Source organism: Leucoraja erinacea, chromosome 40 (genome assembly GCF_028641065.1).
Source record: "Leucoraja erinacea ecotype New England chromosome 40, Leri_hhj_1, whole genome shotgun sequence".
In the NCBI taxonomy this organism is placed as follows: domain Eukaryota; kingdom Metazoa; phylum Chordata; class Chondrichthyes; order Rajiformes; family Rajidae; genus Leucoraja; species Leucoraja erinaceus.
This window is the reverse complement of record NC_073416.1, coordinates 7,280,872-7,297,202: the sequence shown is the minus strand read 5'-3', so window position 1 is coordinate 7,297,202 and position 16,331 is coordinate 7,280,872. Positions and strand designations below refer to the sequence as shown.

General features: G+C 44.5%; 1 protein-coding gene and 1 long non-coding RNA gene across 3 annotated transcripts in view; both read left to right on the top strand.

Annotated features, from left to right (window-relative positions):
• The first annotated feature begins 1,004 nt into the window (after window positions 1–1,004).
• LOC129714772 (uncharacterized) lies at window positions 1,005–12,115 on the top strand. The gene is made up of 3 exons (XR_008726389.1): window positions 1,005–4,853; window positions 5,492–5,604; window positions 9,922–12,115. It is a non-coding gene; the product is annotated as an uncharacterized LOC129714772 (long non-coding RNA).
• Window positions 12,116–12,818: 703 nt separating this feature from the next.
• Window positions 12,819–16,331, top strand: part of LOC129714769 (arf-GAP with GTPase, ANK repeat and PH domain-containing protein 1-like) — a 109,864-nt gene continuing 106,351 nt past the window's right edge. The window contains exon 1 of one of the 2 annotated variants that reach the window (XM_055664604.1): window positions 12,819–13,547. In XM_055664604.1, coding sequence (XP_055520579.1) covers window positions 13,385–13,547 — 163 coding nt within the window. In that variant the 5' untranslated portion in view covers window positions 12,819–13,384. The remainder of the gene's footprint in view (window positions 13,548–16,331) is intronic. The other variant, XM_055664605.1, reaches the window with a different exon arrangement.

Sequence of the window (16,331 nt, the reverse complement as noted above, 5' to 3'; positions counted from 1 at the left end):
GAACTATTAGCCACAAGCCTCCAATTTGAATAACATCCCCACACTATCACCCTCTGTCTCCTTCCACCAAACCAATTTTGTATCCAATTTGCCATCTCACCCTGGATCCCCTGTGATCTAACCTTTAGGACCAGCCTGCCATGTGGAACCATATAGACAACATCTACTGCCTTGTCTCATCAATTCTCTTGGTCAACTTTGCGAAAGACTCAATAGAATTTGTGTGACTCATTGTCCATGCACAAAACTGTTCCTAATTTGTCCTTGCATTTTCAAATGCAAGTAAATTCTGTCTCAGAATCCCTTGCAATAACTATCCCACTGCTGATGTAAGGCTCACCTGCCTACAGTTCCCTGGCTTATCCCTGCTGCCCTTAAATATGGCCACTCGGTCCCCCTATCCGCACCCCTTGCATCACTTTTCCCACTTGCGCATCATCCTTGCTTATCTGGTTCCACTCTTCACCTCCCTTATCTGATTCCATAATCTGCAGCCATTTAATGACTTCACGATCACCTCCTGTCTCTGTTGCTATTTCCACCCCTCCATCCCAACCTGGCTGTGCCTGCCCATTAAGCTCTCCGCACCTGGATCCACCTAATACCCATTAGCTCCTACCTCATCCCTCCCCCTCTACTTCCAATGCCTCCACTTCCTCAGAAGACTAAGGAAATTTGGCATGTCCCAATGACTCAGTAATGTTTACAGATGCTCCATGGAAAACACCCTATCCAGATGAATCACAGCTTGGTAAGGATCTGCTCTGCATAGAACCACAAGAAATTACAGAGCTTTGTGAACGCAGCGCAGTCCATCACGCAGCTCTCCCTCCATTGACTCCATCTACAATTCCCACTGCCTCAGCAAACCTATAATATAATCAAGGCCCCCTCCCACTCGTCTGTCAGGTAGAAGATACAAAAGCTATCAACGCTGCAGATAAAAAGCGCAGAGAGTTGTGGGCGTAGTCTAGACCATCAAACAAACCAATCTCCCATCCATTGACACTTCACACTGCCTCGGCCAGCATAATCAAAGACCAGTCTCACCCCGGTCACTCCCTCTTCTCCCCACTCCCATCAGGCAAGAGGTCCAGAAGTGTGAAAACACATACCTCCAGATTTCTTACCGGCTGTTGTCAGGCAACTGAACCATCCTCTCATCAACTAGAGAGCGGTCCTGACCTCCCATCTACCTCATTCGAGACAGTTGAACTACCTTTAATGAACTTTAGACACAAAATGCTGGAGTAACTCAGCGGGTCAGACAGCATCACTGGAGAGAAGGATTGGGCTTTAATGAAGTCATTTAATAAATAATGAAGTCATTTAATAAAGTCGTGAAGTCATTAAATGAAGTTCATTAAAGCCCAATTTTGGGGCATTAAAGTTTTCTTTGACTGGACAGCACGCAACAAAAGTTTTTCACTATTCACGGTGCAATCATAAACTAAACTAAACTAAGATGTAATTTTGAATACTACATTATGTTTTTTCCCTCTTTTGCGCTACCTTCATTGATGTTATAATCTGCCAGGTTGGAAAGCAAAAGGTTTTTCACCGTATCTTGGGACACATGACAATAATAACAAACCGAAAGCTAATATAAACGGCTAATATAAACGGCTTGAAGAAGGGTTTCGGCCCGAAACGTCGCCTATTTCCTTCGCTCCATAGATGCTGCTGCACCCGCTGAGTTTCTCCAGCATTTTTGTGTACCAGCTAATATAAACGTACAGGTGCTGTAGGTATTGTGTAGGTATATGTATCTGCGAATACATTTACTCCTGTAGATGGCGCTGTTGTAGTAGGTACTGTCAATGTCAAGGATGCCACAAGGCAGTTGCTACAGTATTTTATAATCTAATTCCCCATGCAATTATTAGATTTTTTTAAATTGTAGCAACTTCCAGTGATATTTCTGATGCCCAAAATAAAGACTGAACTAAATAATTGTTAAAAAGAAACAAAAATGACAGATTTTGTAACAATGTGATAACGTTTATTATTCAATTTGTCTCTTCACAAGAATACAAAACAAAGAAGGAATGGGGCCTTCAAACCAGGTTTCACTTCTTCCTCTGTGCCAATTCCCCATAGCCCTCAAATCCCTCATCTTTCAAAAATGCATCTACCTTCTCTTTGAAGACTTCTAATGAGTTAGCCCCACTGCTCTCTGGAAGTTTCCAGAGATTCACCACCTTCTGCTGGAAGAAATGTCTACACATCTGGATTTCTAAATATCCAGCCCATTGTAATTATTTCCCCTTGTTCAAAACTCTCCCACTGGTGGAAACATCTCCACATTTAACTTGTCACGCCATCTTGCGATCTTACATGCTTCAATGACTCGATGACTCAGTAATAATGCCACCACACATTCTTCTAAACTCTAAACAATACCTACACAACCTGTTTAGTCTCACAATAGGGCAATCTGCTCTTCCCAATAATTAATGTAGTAAATCTCTTTTGGACTGCCTCCAATGTTATTATATTCTGTGTACAGTACTCCAGGTGTGGCCACAGCAACACTCTGTACAATGGAAATAAAGCGTCCCTATTTCTAATCTCTTCCCCTTTGAAAGAAAGGCCAGTATGTCTGAAGAAGGGTCCTGACCCAAAACGTCACCTATCCATGTTTTCCAAGGATGCTGCCTGACCCAATGAGATATCCAGCATTTTGTGTCCTTACCAGACCAATATATCATTTACTTTCATGCCTAACATTTTGTTATTTCATACACTAGAACACCTTGATCTCTCTGAACTTCACTTATTTGCACCCTCTATCCCTTTAGACAATAACCCACTTTTGGATTCCTCTTATGGAAGTGCATGACCTCACACGATCTCACATTGAACTCCATTTACCACGTTTTCATCCACTTAATCAGTCTGCCTGAATCCCGTTGTAGAGTCACAATATCCATTTCACAGCTTGCCATTCCACCTATTTGCGTGTTACTTCTTCAGGCCTTCATTAAAGATTATAACAGTTTTTACTGAGGTTTTAGCTTGAAGGATTTGCTTGAAGTCTGGCTCCTTCTGAAGCAACCTCGTCTGCCCATTCCCTCCACAGACACTGCCTGACCCGCCGAGTTCCTCCAACACTGGTTTTCTCAAGATTCCAGCCACTGCAGTCTCGTGTATCTTCAGCTTCTAATAGATGTTTGTTGCTCACTTCTTTCCTGAAATGGAGACAGAGAGATCCAGAAAGGGAAAAGAAGAATCAGAGATGGAAGAATCAGTCTGAAGAAGCAGTCCGTCCATTCCCTAAAATGGCAGATACTGCCTGACCTGCTGTGTACCCCCAGCACTTTGAGTTTCTACCTTCTGCTCTTGTCCTTCTTGGTCGTAGGGATTGCAGGGAGAGGAGGTTTTGTCTGGATAGTTCCCAACGAGCTGTGAATGTGACAGCATTTTATTGAACAAGCCGTTTTTACCCACACTTATAGCATAACTGAAAATGATTATGCACCTGTACATGTGAAGGATGGAATTGCAGATGCTGGTTTAAACCGAAGATAGACACAAAATGCTGGAGTAATTCAGCGAGACAGACAGATGCTGCCTGTCCTGCAGAATTACTCCAGCATTTTGTGTCTATATGCACCTATACATTCCTGCCTAGTCTGAAAGCAGCATTGCACTAAAACAAGGGTTCCCAACCTGGGGTAAATTTATCCCCAGAGGGTAAATTTGTTGATTCTGGATTTGTACATTTTATTTTCTCATTGACTGACTGTGTTTGGTTCTGTTCATTAGTCGTTCATGAATAAGTGAAATAACATTGTTAAGTGCTATTAAAGTTGCCAGGGGTAAACGGGACGAAATAGGTTGGGAACCCCTGCACTAAAATATTTACAAGATAATTACATAGTAGCAAAAATGTCAGCAATTTAATGTTATAAATACTTAGACAAAGATTGATTCTATCCCAAAGGACATCTGAAGAAAACAGTAGTTTCCAGATAAACAGCTTACATGTACAATCATAGAATCATTCCAGCTCTTGTGTCTAAATTACCTATCTTATTCATGTTGGCCCTTGATAAGCTGAAATTTCCTGTCTCTTTCCACATCGCCTTGTAAATTATTTCTGTCAAGTGCGTATCCATTTCCCTTTTGAAAACCCTAATTGACTTTGTTTCCTTCATCCTGAAAGACAGTGGGCTCTAGATTATCACAGTGTCTTCAAAAGAAAATGTTCCCTCGCACCCCCGAGATCACTTTTCACCTTAAATCTGTGTTCATGTTTTTTTGGAAAGGAGAGGTGCAGTTTTGGGTCGGGACCAAGAAGAGTCTCGACCTGGAATGTCACCGATCCATGTTCTTCAGAAATGCTCCCTGAACCGCCTCTGAATTACTCCAGCACTTTTGTGTCCTCTCTCGTGCCCTGGCATCTATACGCTCTAATTAGCTTGGGATGTACTGTTTTCTCAAGGCTAGGTTATGAAGCATTTATCATCAGGTTTATTGATATTTAGTAGCATCTCCTCCTTCCCTCACTATTTAATACATATCCGATCAGGACAGAGAATAGTGGGTAGTAGTTTTTTGTGGCAATTCTCTCGGTTTTGATGAGTGGCTAAAGGAAAATGGTATATCCGGTTTAAAAAAGAAAAGTAACATCTGTTGCTTGGGAGGACAATGTAGCGTTATGGGAGTGTAGGTTATGTAGCGATTGTACAGGATTGATGTTTACATCAGTTAATGGTACTTTGTCACCCTCTAGTGCTCGCTGTTGGAGAACACTGGTGATATAGTGACACAAGGAACTGCAGATGCTGGAATAGAGTTATACAGTATGGAAACAGGCTCTTCAGCCCAACTTGCCCACTCTGACCAAGGTACCCCATCAACACTAGTCTCACCTGCCCGCATTTGGCCCATATCCCTCTAAACCTTTCCTATCCATGTACCTTTCCAAAGCCCTTTAAATGTGTTCATAGTACCTGCCTTACGACCTCGTCTGGCAGCTTGTTCTATATACCCCCCACCCTTTGTGTGAAAAAGTTGCTCCTCAGGTTCTTATTAAATCTCCTTCCCCTCTCACCTTAAATCTATATCCCCTGCTTGATTCCCCTCGTCTAGGTAAAAGATTCTGTGCCCTTACCCATCTATTCCCCTCATGGTCTTATAGACCTCTATAAGATCACCCTTCATCCTCCTGCACTCCAAGGAATAAAGTCCTAACCTGCCCGACCTCTCCCTATAATTCAGGCCCAGCATCTTGTACAACTGTAGCATAATATCCCAACTCGATGCCCGAGCCGCTGAGTTACTCCAGTACGTTGTGTGTTTAATTTTTGTAAACCAACATCTGCAGTCTCTTGTGCAAATTCAAAATGGCAGCTCAGTGTCGGAAAGTGCTGGGACCTGCATTGTAAGCATGTCAGCATCTGAAGTTTAAAGTCTCTGGTTAAGATTGATATTCCACATGTTTTATTTTTGCTTTTTTCTGGATGCAACATCATGTAAATGAAAGAAGAATCACAGCTGGACCAGAAATATGACTGGCAGCCCACCATAATGATGAGGAGCAGGAGCAATGACAGGAAGGAGTGGAAAGGCAAGCCGGAAGCCCACCCTCACAGATTGGTAAGATTCCAACTGCCCTGTAAAATCCAGACCTTGCCCTTTACCTTATTACATTTATTAATTATCTTTGTTGAAAATGTGCGGAACACTGTCCCACTTGGCCGTCATTTGCACCTCATTTATGCGCCATATGTAAAATAGGTCGACGTGGGGTGCGTGTGGGTGACGCACGCATTGCGCATGGTGAGGCGTGGAATCGCATGTAGTGGCGCGCGGCGCTCAAGGATTTTGTAACAAAATCCTCGCACGCCACCTGCGTGACGTATCGCGTACAAACGCTGACGCATTGGATACGCACACTCACGCATTGGCTACACACTTTGATGCATTGACGTCGCACGCTGTATCGTGTGGTGAAGCATGGTTAATAAGGAAGCAGGGTATTCTAATGACGTCACTCGCACCAGACGGCTGATGACGCGTGATTTGCTCGCGACGTCGCACGTCACGACACGTCGATCTATTTTACGTATGACGTGTAAATGAGGCGCAAATGACGGCCAAGTGGGACAGGCCCTTTAGGGAACGTAGCGGATAGTCAGTAGAAGTTCTACGCATCCATCTGCGCTGTTAAGTGGAATGGCAGAACTTACAATTACGTGGTGTCTTCTTAATGTTTCTCGGGAGTGCCCAAAACACCTCACATTGAAAGGAATGCACAAAGAGGCGGTACTGTGGTGCAGCGGTAGAGTTGCTGCCTCACAGCGCCAGAAAACCGGGTTCGATCCTGACTACGGGTGCTGACTTTGTACGTTTGTATGTTCTCACAGTGACCGTGTGAGTTTTCTGCGAGTGCTCTGATTTCCTCCCACACTCCAAAGAAGTACAGGTTTGTAGGTTAATTGATTTCTGTAAAATGTAAATTGTCCCCAATGTGTAGGATAGGGTGATCGCTGGTCGGCATGGACTCGGTGGGCCGAAGGTCCTGTTTCCATGCTGTATCTCTAAAGTCGATATTCTGAAGGAAGAACTACATTGTACAGTTGAGTAAACTTGGCAGCTATTTTGTACACTGTCGTACAAAGGTGACAAAGAATTGCACAGACCAGACCTCTTCCCTCTCGTGTTCTGTCCATCTTCATCCTGTTGCCACTGGGGGTGGAAGTGGGCATTATGTACTGTCAAGAATTTACAGTTCATAAGTTCCTGCAGCAGTTGGAGCCTCTTCCTTCAACAGCAGCACTCCCATATCATAAGTGGTGCAGGTTGGCGGGCTAATTGGCCACTGTAAATAGCGTCTAGTATGTGGGGAGTGACAGAACATGGGGGCGGTTGATAGGAAGGTGGGGAGAATAAAATGTGATTTGTTTAAATGGGTGCTTGATGATCAGCGTGGACCCAATGGGCCAAAGGGCTTGTTTTGTGCTGTATGACTCTGACCCTATCAATCGGTGACTGAATTAATCCAAGACCCTGCTGCCTGTGTCCTGACTTGTACCAAGTCTCATTCACTCACCTCCACTGTGATTAACATTGACTCCCAGATAAGCAACAACTCAATAAAACAAAATCCTTGTGTTTGGATCCCTCCAAGGTCCCTATCTCTATCCCCTCAACCTTTTGAGAACTGTGCATTCCTTTATCTCTGCCCTCTTGTGTGTCCCTCACTTAATTAACCCCACCACTGACAGCCAAGCCTTCTGCGTCTGGGTCCTAAACTCCAGATTCTCTTTCCGATTCTCTTTATGACTCCACTTCATTCCCTCAGATGCTGTTCAATACTCAATCCTTTGGCATTGCGTCATCTGATTTAATATTTCCTCCTTTGTTTAGTTTAGTTTAGAGATACAGTGTGGAAACAGGCCCTTCGGCCCACCGAATCAACACATTAATACTATCCTACACATGCTAGGGACAGTTTATCCAAACCAATTAACCAACAAACTGTACGTCTTTGGAGTGTGGGAGTCTGGCACTCTAAGCGCATTAAGGCAGCAACTCTGCAACTGCGTTTTGGTTTGATGTCAGTTTTCATTTGTTAAGAATTTCCTGTAAAGCATTACACCTTTACTACATTAAAGGTGTTGTATAAATACAGATTGTTACTATCTTTGAGTCTTGTGTGTAAAAGTTTCAGCTCCCTATGTTGTATGTTAGGATTGCAAGGGTACAAATCTCTGCAGGTGCCAGGAAATCAGAAGGTATCTTTGACCCCCTTCACGCCAGCCTTGGGAAAAGCTGATAACGGATTACAGTACCTTCAGAATAGTTCCAAATACTTTTGGGAATGATTTGCCACTATTTTGTCTATTTAAACTATGTTTGCATATGTTCATTTTGTAACTCAAATGCACTTTTTGTACTGAAGCTGTGAAAATTTGCTGCAATATATGTGTCCTTTAATCCAGACTTTAAAAACAAATTATCCAGACATGGTCTTGTTTTGAAAGAAAGCTTAATGCTTACAAATCTTGCTCTGAAGGATTAATCTTGTCTGTGCTTTCACATTATATTACTTGAATTTAGCAGTGATATTGAGGTCTGTGCAGTTGTGAGTTGTTTGTGTAGCTAATTTTAAATTACTATTGTAGTAATTTGTAATAAAGCTGAGAAATACGGGCAAAAAGCAGCAGATCTGGCCGACCAAATCATCAGCCTAATCCATTGTTACCTGATGTGAGTTTGCAGACTAAAAGCCACGCTGTTGATCTTGACCTGGTTTAACTGATGGAAAGCAGTTGCTTGTTTTAACATGATATGGCTGCCTTTGACATTTGCATTGGTACGATTTCCTGTACAGTTTATGTGTTGAAAGTAGGCTTGTATTTTCTCAGCTCCATTTACTTTGGTGGCTGAGTCTTTGGTCAGGAAGTGAGCAGTCCAGAAAGCTTTCATATCAGCCAAGGCTCGGAAAGGCATTGTAGAAGTGGCAGGTTTTATGTGAAGCCGGTGGCTATGCTGGTATCATCGATGGATCAGTAGATGACACCCTCGTTTCAGAATCAGGCCACGTGTCTGAGGATCACTGTAGACATGAAAGCACGTAATGCCGGCTGACGTCCCCAGTGCAGAACTGAAGGATGCTGATATTGTCTTGTTGGCCTCTTGGAAATGTAAAGATCTTTCAACGTTGTTCAAAGAAGAGAAGGAGCGGTCTTCCGTGTGCTCGTTAAGGTTTATCTCTTAACCTACGACAGTAGAGGTGCTGGCATGCCTTCTTGGTGATTGCATATATGTGCTGGGCCCAGGACAGGATATTTGAGACGTTTATTTTGCACCGACTGTAGGTGCCGGGTTTGTGTTACAACAGCAGAGAATGGAGGGACATGGATCTGAGATTGGGGAACGTGTGATAGAAATAGAGAGCAGGGCTTTGTGCCAGGTTCACTGCCCAGCGGTGTGCAAATCCCTGCTCTCAGCCTTACCTCCAGCCCAATGCTTAGTGTGTAAGGGCTGGTGTTGGGCTGGCTGCTACAAGCCGTGCAGATACTCTACACTGAGATGTGTGGCTCGGGACTGCACCCTGGTTGGCGCGGTGAGTGCGGCCATTACGGGGACCGGCAGCTCCACGTGTTGACGGACGGTACGGATCCTACGCGGTCTCTTTTGTCACCTCCTGATGGAACCTGCTGACTCCCCCGCTGCAGGGGGTCTGAATAAAAACTCAAACCCAAAAACTTCACCTATCCATGTTCTCCAGAGATGTTGCCTGACCCGCTGAGTTACTCCAACACTTTGTGTCCTTTTGTGTAAAGGCCACAGTCCAAGGCCCTCCTGCCATTGCGCAGTGATGGGCTGGTACCTGTAAAACTACCACAATGATAAAAGAGGTACAGGATGATGTTGTGTCACGATAACAACTGCTCGCTCAATATGAGCAAATCATCGTCTTCAGGAGGCGTGGTGGCATACACACCCTAGTCTGTAGCAATGGCGCTGAAGTGGAAATGGTTGAGAGCTTCTGGCTCCTTGGTGTAAGTAACACCAACAATTTGTCCTGGTCCAACCACATCGACACTGCAGCCACGAGAGCACAGCGACGCGGCGGGGCTGAAGCCCAAAATTTAATGCCTGGACTGGTTTTTCACCAATGGTTATTGGTTTTCCAGGATCTATTTAATTTTTTTTTTTTTTTTTCATTTCACAGTCACTAAAACAAGTGGTATTGTAACTATGTACTTTTCAGAGGTGATCTACACATTTTGTTTGTTACTTGTCGGCTTACATGTATGCAATTTTATATTAAAATGTAGCTTAGATCTGTTTGGTCCATTAAGTCGCAGGCACTTTTTAAGCGCACATTTTGATTACTTTCCATTCTACCATAGAGATATAAAGTCTATAATAGACTTTAATTATATTTCTATGAATCTACAGACCTTGGCTGGGAACCTGGGGCTCAACAAAATTGTTCCCAATTGGGCCCCGCATGTCCGAAGGCTGGCCCTGCCGACGCCTCCCCTTCCTCAGAAGGCTACGGAAATTCAGCATATCTCGAACGACTCATGCTAAACTGATAACAAAGACCCTGTGCTCTGCGGTCTACTCTCAGGACACACACACAGACAAACACCAACTGCTGCTGGAAGACAATCAATCCAGTGGTGGATGCCCCTCTGTTTCTGCCTGAAATCACTGGTGTTCCAGTACAAGGAGCTGTCTGCAACTGAATGCTGCCGCCTGGCTCGCTCCAAGGCCCAGGAGTACCTGCTGAGGGACGCGCTGAAGCTCTGACCAGCCACGGTGTGGGACTGACCACGGGTATAGGGTTCACTCCACACCGACGGGCCAGACCCTATGTAATAAAAACACTCCTGACACGGCTCACGAAATGTGCGCTCGGGGAAAATTGACATAATGTTGCTGGAATGTGAATCTTGTGTGTAAATAGAATTCTCTCCCTTGTACTGTGAATGGTGACATGTGAGGTGTGGTGACTAATATATTGCTAATTTTATGAATAAAGGGCATTCATCAACCATGGTCTCGATGAATGGCACAGCAGACTGGATGGGCTGATTGACCAACTCCTATTTATTTTGTTCTTCTCGTGTTCATATTTTTTGGGGGGAAAGGTTGCTTTCACTTGTGTTGCTTTTCAACCTCACCAGCCCTTAGACCCAATCTTAACTTTCAACCAACAAAAAAAGAAAACTCCATGCTGTATTTTAGTAACACTTGCAATGCTCGTGTGGTAGATACTGTAGATACATAGATACATAGAAAATAGCTGCAGGAGTAGCCCTTTGAGCCAGCACTGCCATTCAATGTGATCATGGCTGATCATCCACAATCAGTACCCCGTTCCTGCCTTCTCCCCATATCCCTTGATTCTGCTAGCCCTAAGTGCTCTATCTAACTCTCTTTTGAATCGGCCTCTACTGCCTTCTGAGGTGTTGCTGGTGGGTGTGAACTCAACTGCTAATCATGTATTTACCACTGATGTCACTGTTCAGGGTATTCCCAATAGGGAAGCTATTGAACTGGGCAATCCTGGTAATGATAGTTGTCTGTGTACTTCTGGCCCCTCTCTCTCTCTTGAGTGCGTGTTAAGGGCCTGTCCCACTTGGGCGACCTAATCCGCGAGTTTTGGCGAGTTTACACTCGACTCATACTCGCAGCATGGTCGACACGAGGTCGTAGGAGGTCTTCATAACTCTCCATCATGCTCGAGAGTGGTCTCCGCGTACTCGAGGCCTCAGCTAGGTCGCGGCGTTTTTTTCAACGTTAAAAAATGCTTGCGAGTAAAAAAAGGTCGCCGTGGAAAATATCGATACTCGTAGGTTTAGTCATAGTAGGCCATAGTAGGTCGGCATGTTAGTCGTAGGTAATCGAGGGTAGTCGAAGGTAGTCGTAGATAGTCTTCATCATAGTCGAAGGGAGGTCGAAGGAGGTCGTCTTCACTCTCCACTTTTCCCAATGTGCCCAATGTTTCCCGGGTGTCCAATTTTCCTGAAGTTAGTTGTAGCTAGTCGAAGCTGGTCTTCTACATAGTCGAAGGAGGTCTTCTACATGTCATTTTTTCAAACTCTTCTAAACTCGCCAATTAGGTCGCCCAAGTGGGACAGCCCCTTTAGATGGAGATGGGACAGACATGTGACCTCCACGTTTCCTGGAACGTCGAGAAGGACGCAAGAGCGACACTGATAGATACACCTATCTATCTTCACAATAGACAGAGGGGTGGGGGTGGCGAGGAACAGAACTGGGAATTACGCAGGGATCACTCGGAAACTTTGAGGAGTTTAAGGGAGACAAAGAAACTGCAGATGTTGGAATCTTGATCAAAACAGTTTAAGGGATTACTTCCATCGTGAATGCAAATTATAAATGTTCCCCCCCCATCTGATTGTCATTCGCTGTTGTTTTCTCAATATTTTGTTGTGTGCTTGCACCTTGCTCTCTCCGCTACGTTAAACTCGTTCCCCATACTTCCTTACTCAGTGACCCCTTCAAATCCCGTGAACCTTTGAGACCTTTCTGCTTCTCCACACCAGACCTCTTCATCGTTCCCACTAGCCGCAGCTGGCGGCTTCAATTCCCCGTGCCTAGCGCTCTGGAATTCACTCGAAAATTTTCCGCCTCTCCCCTCCTTATTTACAGGCACATTAAACCTTGTTTCTATTTTGTTTGATCTACTTTTTTTAGTCATTTGCCTAATTATTTCTTTATGCGCTCAGTGTTTCGTCATACTTCTGCCAAGCGCGTTTGAATGTTTTTTTTGTTGCTTTGAAGGCACTAGTTGTAGAAACAAGGAACTGCAGATGCTGGTTTGTAAACCACAAAAAAAAGACACAGAGTGCTGGAGTAACTCAGCGGGTCTGGCAGCAACAAAGATCCTATAGGATCCTATAGGATCTTTGTGCAGCATCTCTAGAGAACATGAATAGGTGACGTGTTTAAGAAGGAACTGGAGATGCTGGAAAATCGAAGGTAGACAAAAGTGCTGGAGAAACTCAGCGGGTGCAGCTGCATCTATGGAGCGAAGGAAATAGGCAACGTTTCGGGCCGAAGCCCGAAACGTTGCCTATTTCCTTCGCTCCATAGATGCTGCTGCACCCGCTGAGTTTCTCCAGCACTTTTGTCAACCTATGGATAGGTGACGTTTTGGGTCGGGATGGAGAGAGGGGGGTTGGGGGAAGGCTGGAAGAGAGGAGGGACTCGATACAGTTGTTGCTCTAGACTTTGACTTTTATTCAAATACTGGTTAATTACATGTAAACACCGGGCAGCAACAGTAACACGACACTCCGCCCAGTGCAAGTTGTGAATAATGGAAAGGTTCTGTTGACACAAGGAACTGGAATCTCGAGCAAAACACAAATGGAAAGATTATTGTGCGCACAGTTTGGGCTTCGCGTTCGTCTCGCACGACTGTTTGGAGACGGTGCAAGAACATTCTCGGGGCTGTGAGCGGCTTGTGGCTGAACCGGCTCACAACTGCTGCCTGCTTTGAGATTGTAACCGTTGGAGGGCAATCAAACTTTATTTAATAGCTGCAGTCTCCCAAACTTTGTACCTAACAACAGCCTGACGTCAGTGAAGTGAATGTCAGATCAGGTAGTGAAACTGCCACAGGTTGCAAGTTGCGGAAGTGCTCTCTCTCTCTCTCTGCACGAGGTGCGAGCCAAGCAGACGTTTCAGCACCGTTAAGAAGCTCAAAGGATCTTTTTTTTTTTTCGGTTTTATTTTTAAAGTCACTCAAATCCAAACTTGCGTTTATTTTTTTGTTGCTGGGGGGTTGAGGGGTGGGCGCGTTGTGCTGGAACAGTATGGGTGAAATCTGCGCCCCCGCAGGGAAACACATAACGCACAGAGTAGCACCGCACCGGAGGAGAAGATGAATTCTCAAAAGCAGTTGCCCCACTCCCTGGCCATCCGTGGCGAAATCCAGAGGTTCGAGAGCGTCCAGCCCAACGTATACAACGTGTACAAGTTGCTACATCGCATCGCCGACCCATCGCTGCGGGGCAGCATCCAAGAACTTGTCACACGCATTGAAGGTGAGCAGGTGCATCTCTCCTTGCGAAAACATGCCGCCAGCTTCCAGTCTTCCCTTCTGAGTTTTATTTTACTAGTCTGCGTTCTGGCGGAAAACGCCCCCAGTTATCTCGCGAAAGGGCGGTTAACTTGCAAAGTTACTTTGAATTTCCTTTATTACCAGCTTTCCCCGTAGGTTTTGCCGATCAAAAGAGATCATGTCATTTCATCCCCGGGACCTGTTTCATTGCTTGAACCAGTCGGCTTGTGATGGCCATTAAAATGTTGCAGCGCCGATTTCCACAGACGGTGCCGTGACTTCGCCAAGAGCCCCTCGGTGTCACAAATGGTTTGTTGGGAAGGTGCTATTTGTCGCCACAAGGCGCCAGTTTTCTTTGGCTAATTAATCTGTCAAACTCTGCGTTTGTGACATGATCCCGACACTCTTTTCAAAAAAAAGAAAAGCAAGATCTAAGAACTTGTTACATTTGCTGTGGCGAATATTTGCGTGTTTGGTCGATATTCACATCTGAGTGTCTGCACGCGAATCTGTTATGTGTTTTACCAAAGACCCCACTATCCCACTTAAACCGGACCATATCGCTCAACGCCACTCTCCATGGTTTCAATTTTAAAGGGAATTTTGTGTTTTGACATTCATTTGAAGCTGAATAGTTTTTCTCTTTCATGTGTCGATAGTTTTGCTTTTCTTGATGTTGAAGGAACACGGGCCTTGAATCTTGTCCCTGTAATTTGGCGGTGACCACGCTGCTGTGAGGTTTCTTGTGAGCAGCTGACTTGAAGTCCTGAAAAGTTTATTTTCATGTTGACATTTAAAGCAGACAAAATAAATCCAAACAGAGTAATGGACGATTAAATAAGTTATGAAGAAAGGCGAACAATGGTGGTAAATGTGGTCTGTCGGTTTGAGAGGCAACTCTTGTGGAATTTTGGGACTGAAATCAATTGTGTGTCCTGAGAAGTTAGGATTGACACACCGTGTTAGAGGTCTATACTTAAAGGCTCCTCCCTTTATGACCATAACGTCAGCAGAAACGCCACAAAATGGGGAGTCTATCAAATGTAGTTCTGCATTGCCAGTATGCCTTGTTCAATAATGTTGTTTTTTTTTGCGTATTCTGAGGTAGGGTCACTAGTTGTGACAGAAATGTTTCCTGCAGCAAGGTTCTGATGAACAATAAGGCGACAAGTGCTCATGAGTCTGTTTTCATTCTTGTTTCTCCAAACTGCCCTCCCTAACTCTGCAACCTCTGGAGGCTGTTAATTTAATTGCCTTAGCCAAATTCCTTCCTAAATCTCTTCCTCATATTCTTTTCCCTCCTTAAAATCGACTTCTCTAACCAAGCTTTTAGTCACCTGACCCAATATTGCATTGAGGAACTGAGACATAAATTCATAAGTGATAGGAGCAGATTTAGGCCATTCAGCCCATCGTCTACTCAGCCATTCAATCATGGCTGATCTATCTTTCCCTCTCAACCACATTCTACTGCCTTCTCCCCACTTCCCTTACTAATCAAGAATCTGTCAATCTCTGCTTTAAAAATATCAATTGACTTGGCCTCCACAGCCATCTGTGGCAATGAATTTCACAGATTCACCACCCTCTAACTAAATAAGTCCCTCCTCATCTTTCTAAAGGTACATCCTTGTATTCTGAGGCTGTGGCCTCTGGTCCTGGACTCTCCCACTAGTGGAAACATCCTCTCCACATCCACTCTATCCAGGCCTTTCACTGAAGGAGGTAAGGCCAACAGAGATCAGCCATGATCATATTCAATGGCAGAGCAGGTTTGAGAGGCCCGCTGGCCTATTCCTGCTCATGCTTTCTTGTGATAACATGCAGCTGTCTGAATGCTGAAGATGCTACATTAATGGAACTTATTACATTTTGGTATTTCTTCATTCTTAAGTAATGAAAATTATCTTTCTATGGACGTCATGACTCCAGAACCCTTGAAGTAACATGCTTGACCAGACAGGGGGGCACAGTGGCGCTGCTGCTAGAGCCGCAGTCTCACAGTGCCAGAGACCCGGGTTTGATCCTGACAGCGGGTGCTGTCTGTATGGAGTTTGCACATTCTTCCTGTGCCCACGTGGGTTTCCTCCAGGTGCTTTGGCTTTCTCCCATATCCCAAAGCCATATACAAATCGGCTTATTGGCCTCTGTAAATTCCCCCCTAGTGTGTAGGGAGTGGATGCGAAAATGGGATAACATAGAACTAGAATGAACGGGTGATCAATGGTCAGCGTAGACCTGGTGGGCTGAAGGGCCTTTTTCCATGCTGTATCTTTCAATCAATAGAATGGATTTCAATAGAATGAGTTATGGAGAGAGTCTGAGGTAAAGTGCAGAGAGGCCAACTTCACTCTCATTGGATGCAAGTACTCCATTGAATGTCAGCGCAGTACAGAGGTGACCGGTACAGTGTGGATACTGGATCAATAAACTCTTCTGCTCTGTTGTATGTTCTAACATCCTCCATCTTGATTAGCTTCCATGCTGAACAAAAAGCAGAGTGGTTCCCAATTAATGCTTTGTCCCGAGCTGTGAACATTTTTAAGCATGTATTAAATCGATGGTAGGATTTACTTTTTATTTCAAATATTAAATACCTCCTTTGTACCAAAGCATGCAACGCTAGCTAAACCTGGCCCTCCTTGTAGTTACATTTCTCCATCCCCGATAACATCTTCATAAATTTTCACTGCACCTTCTCAATGCCATCACATCCTTCCTGTTATGTGGTGAACAGACTGTCTGCAGTGCTTAGGCTGCAGTCAAA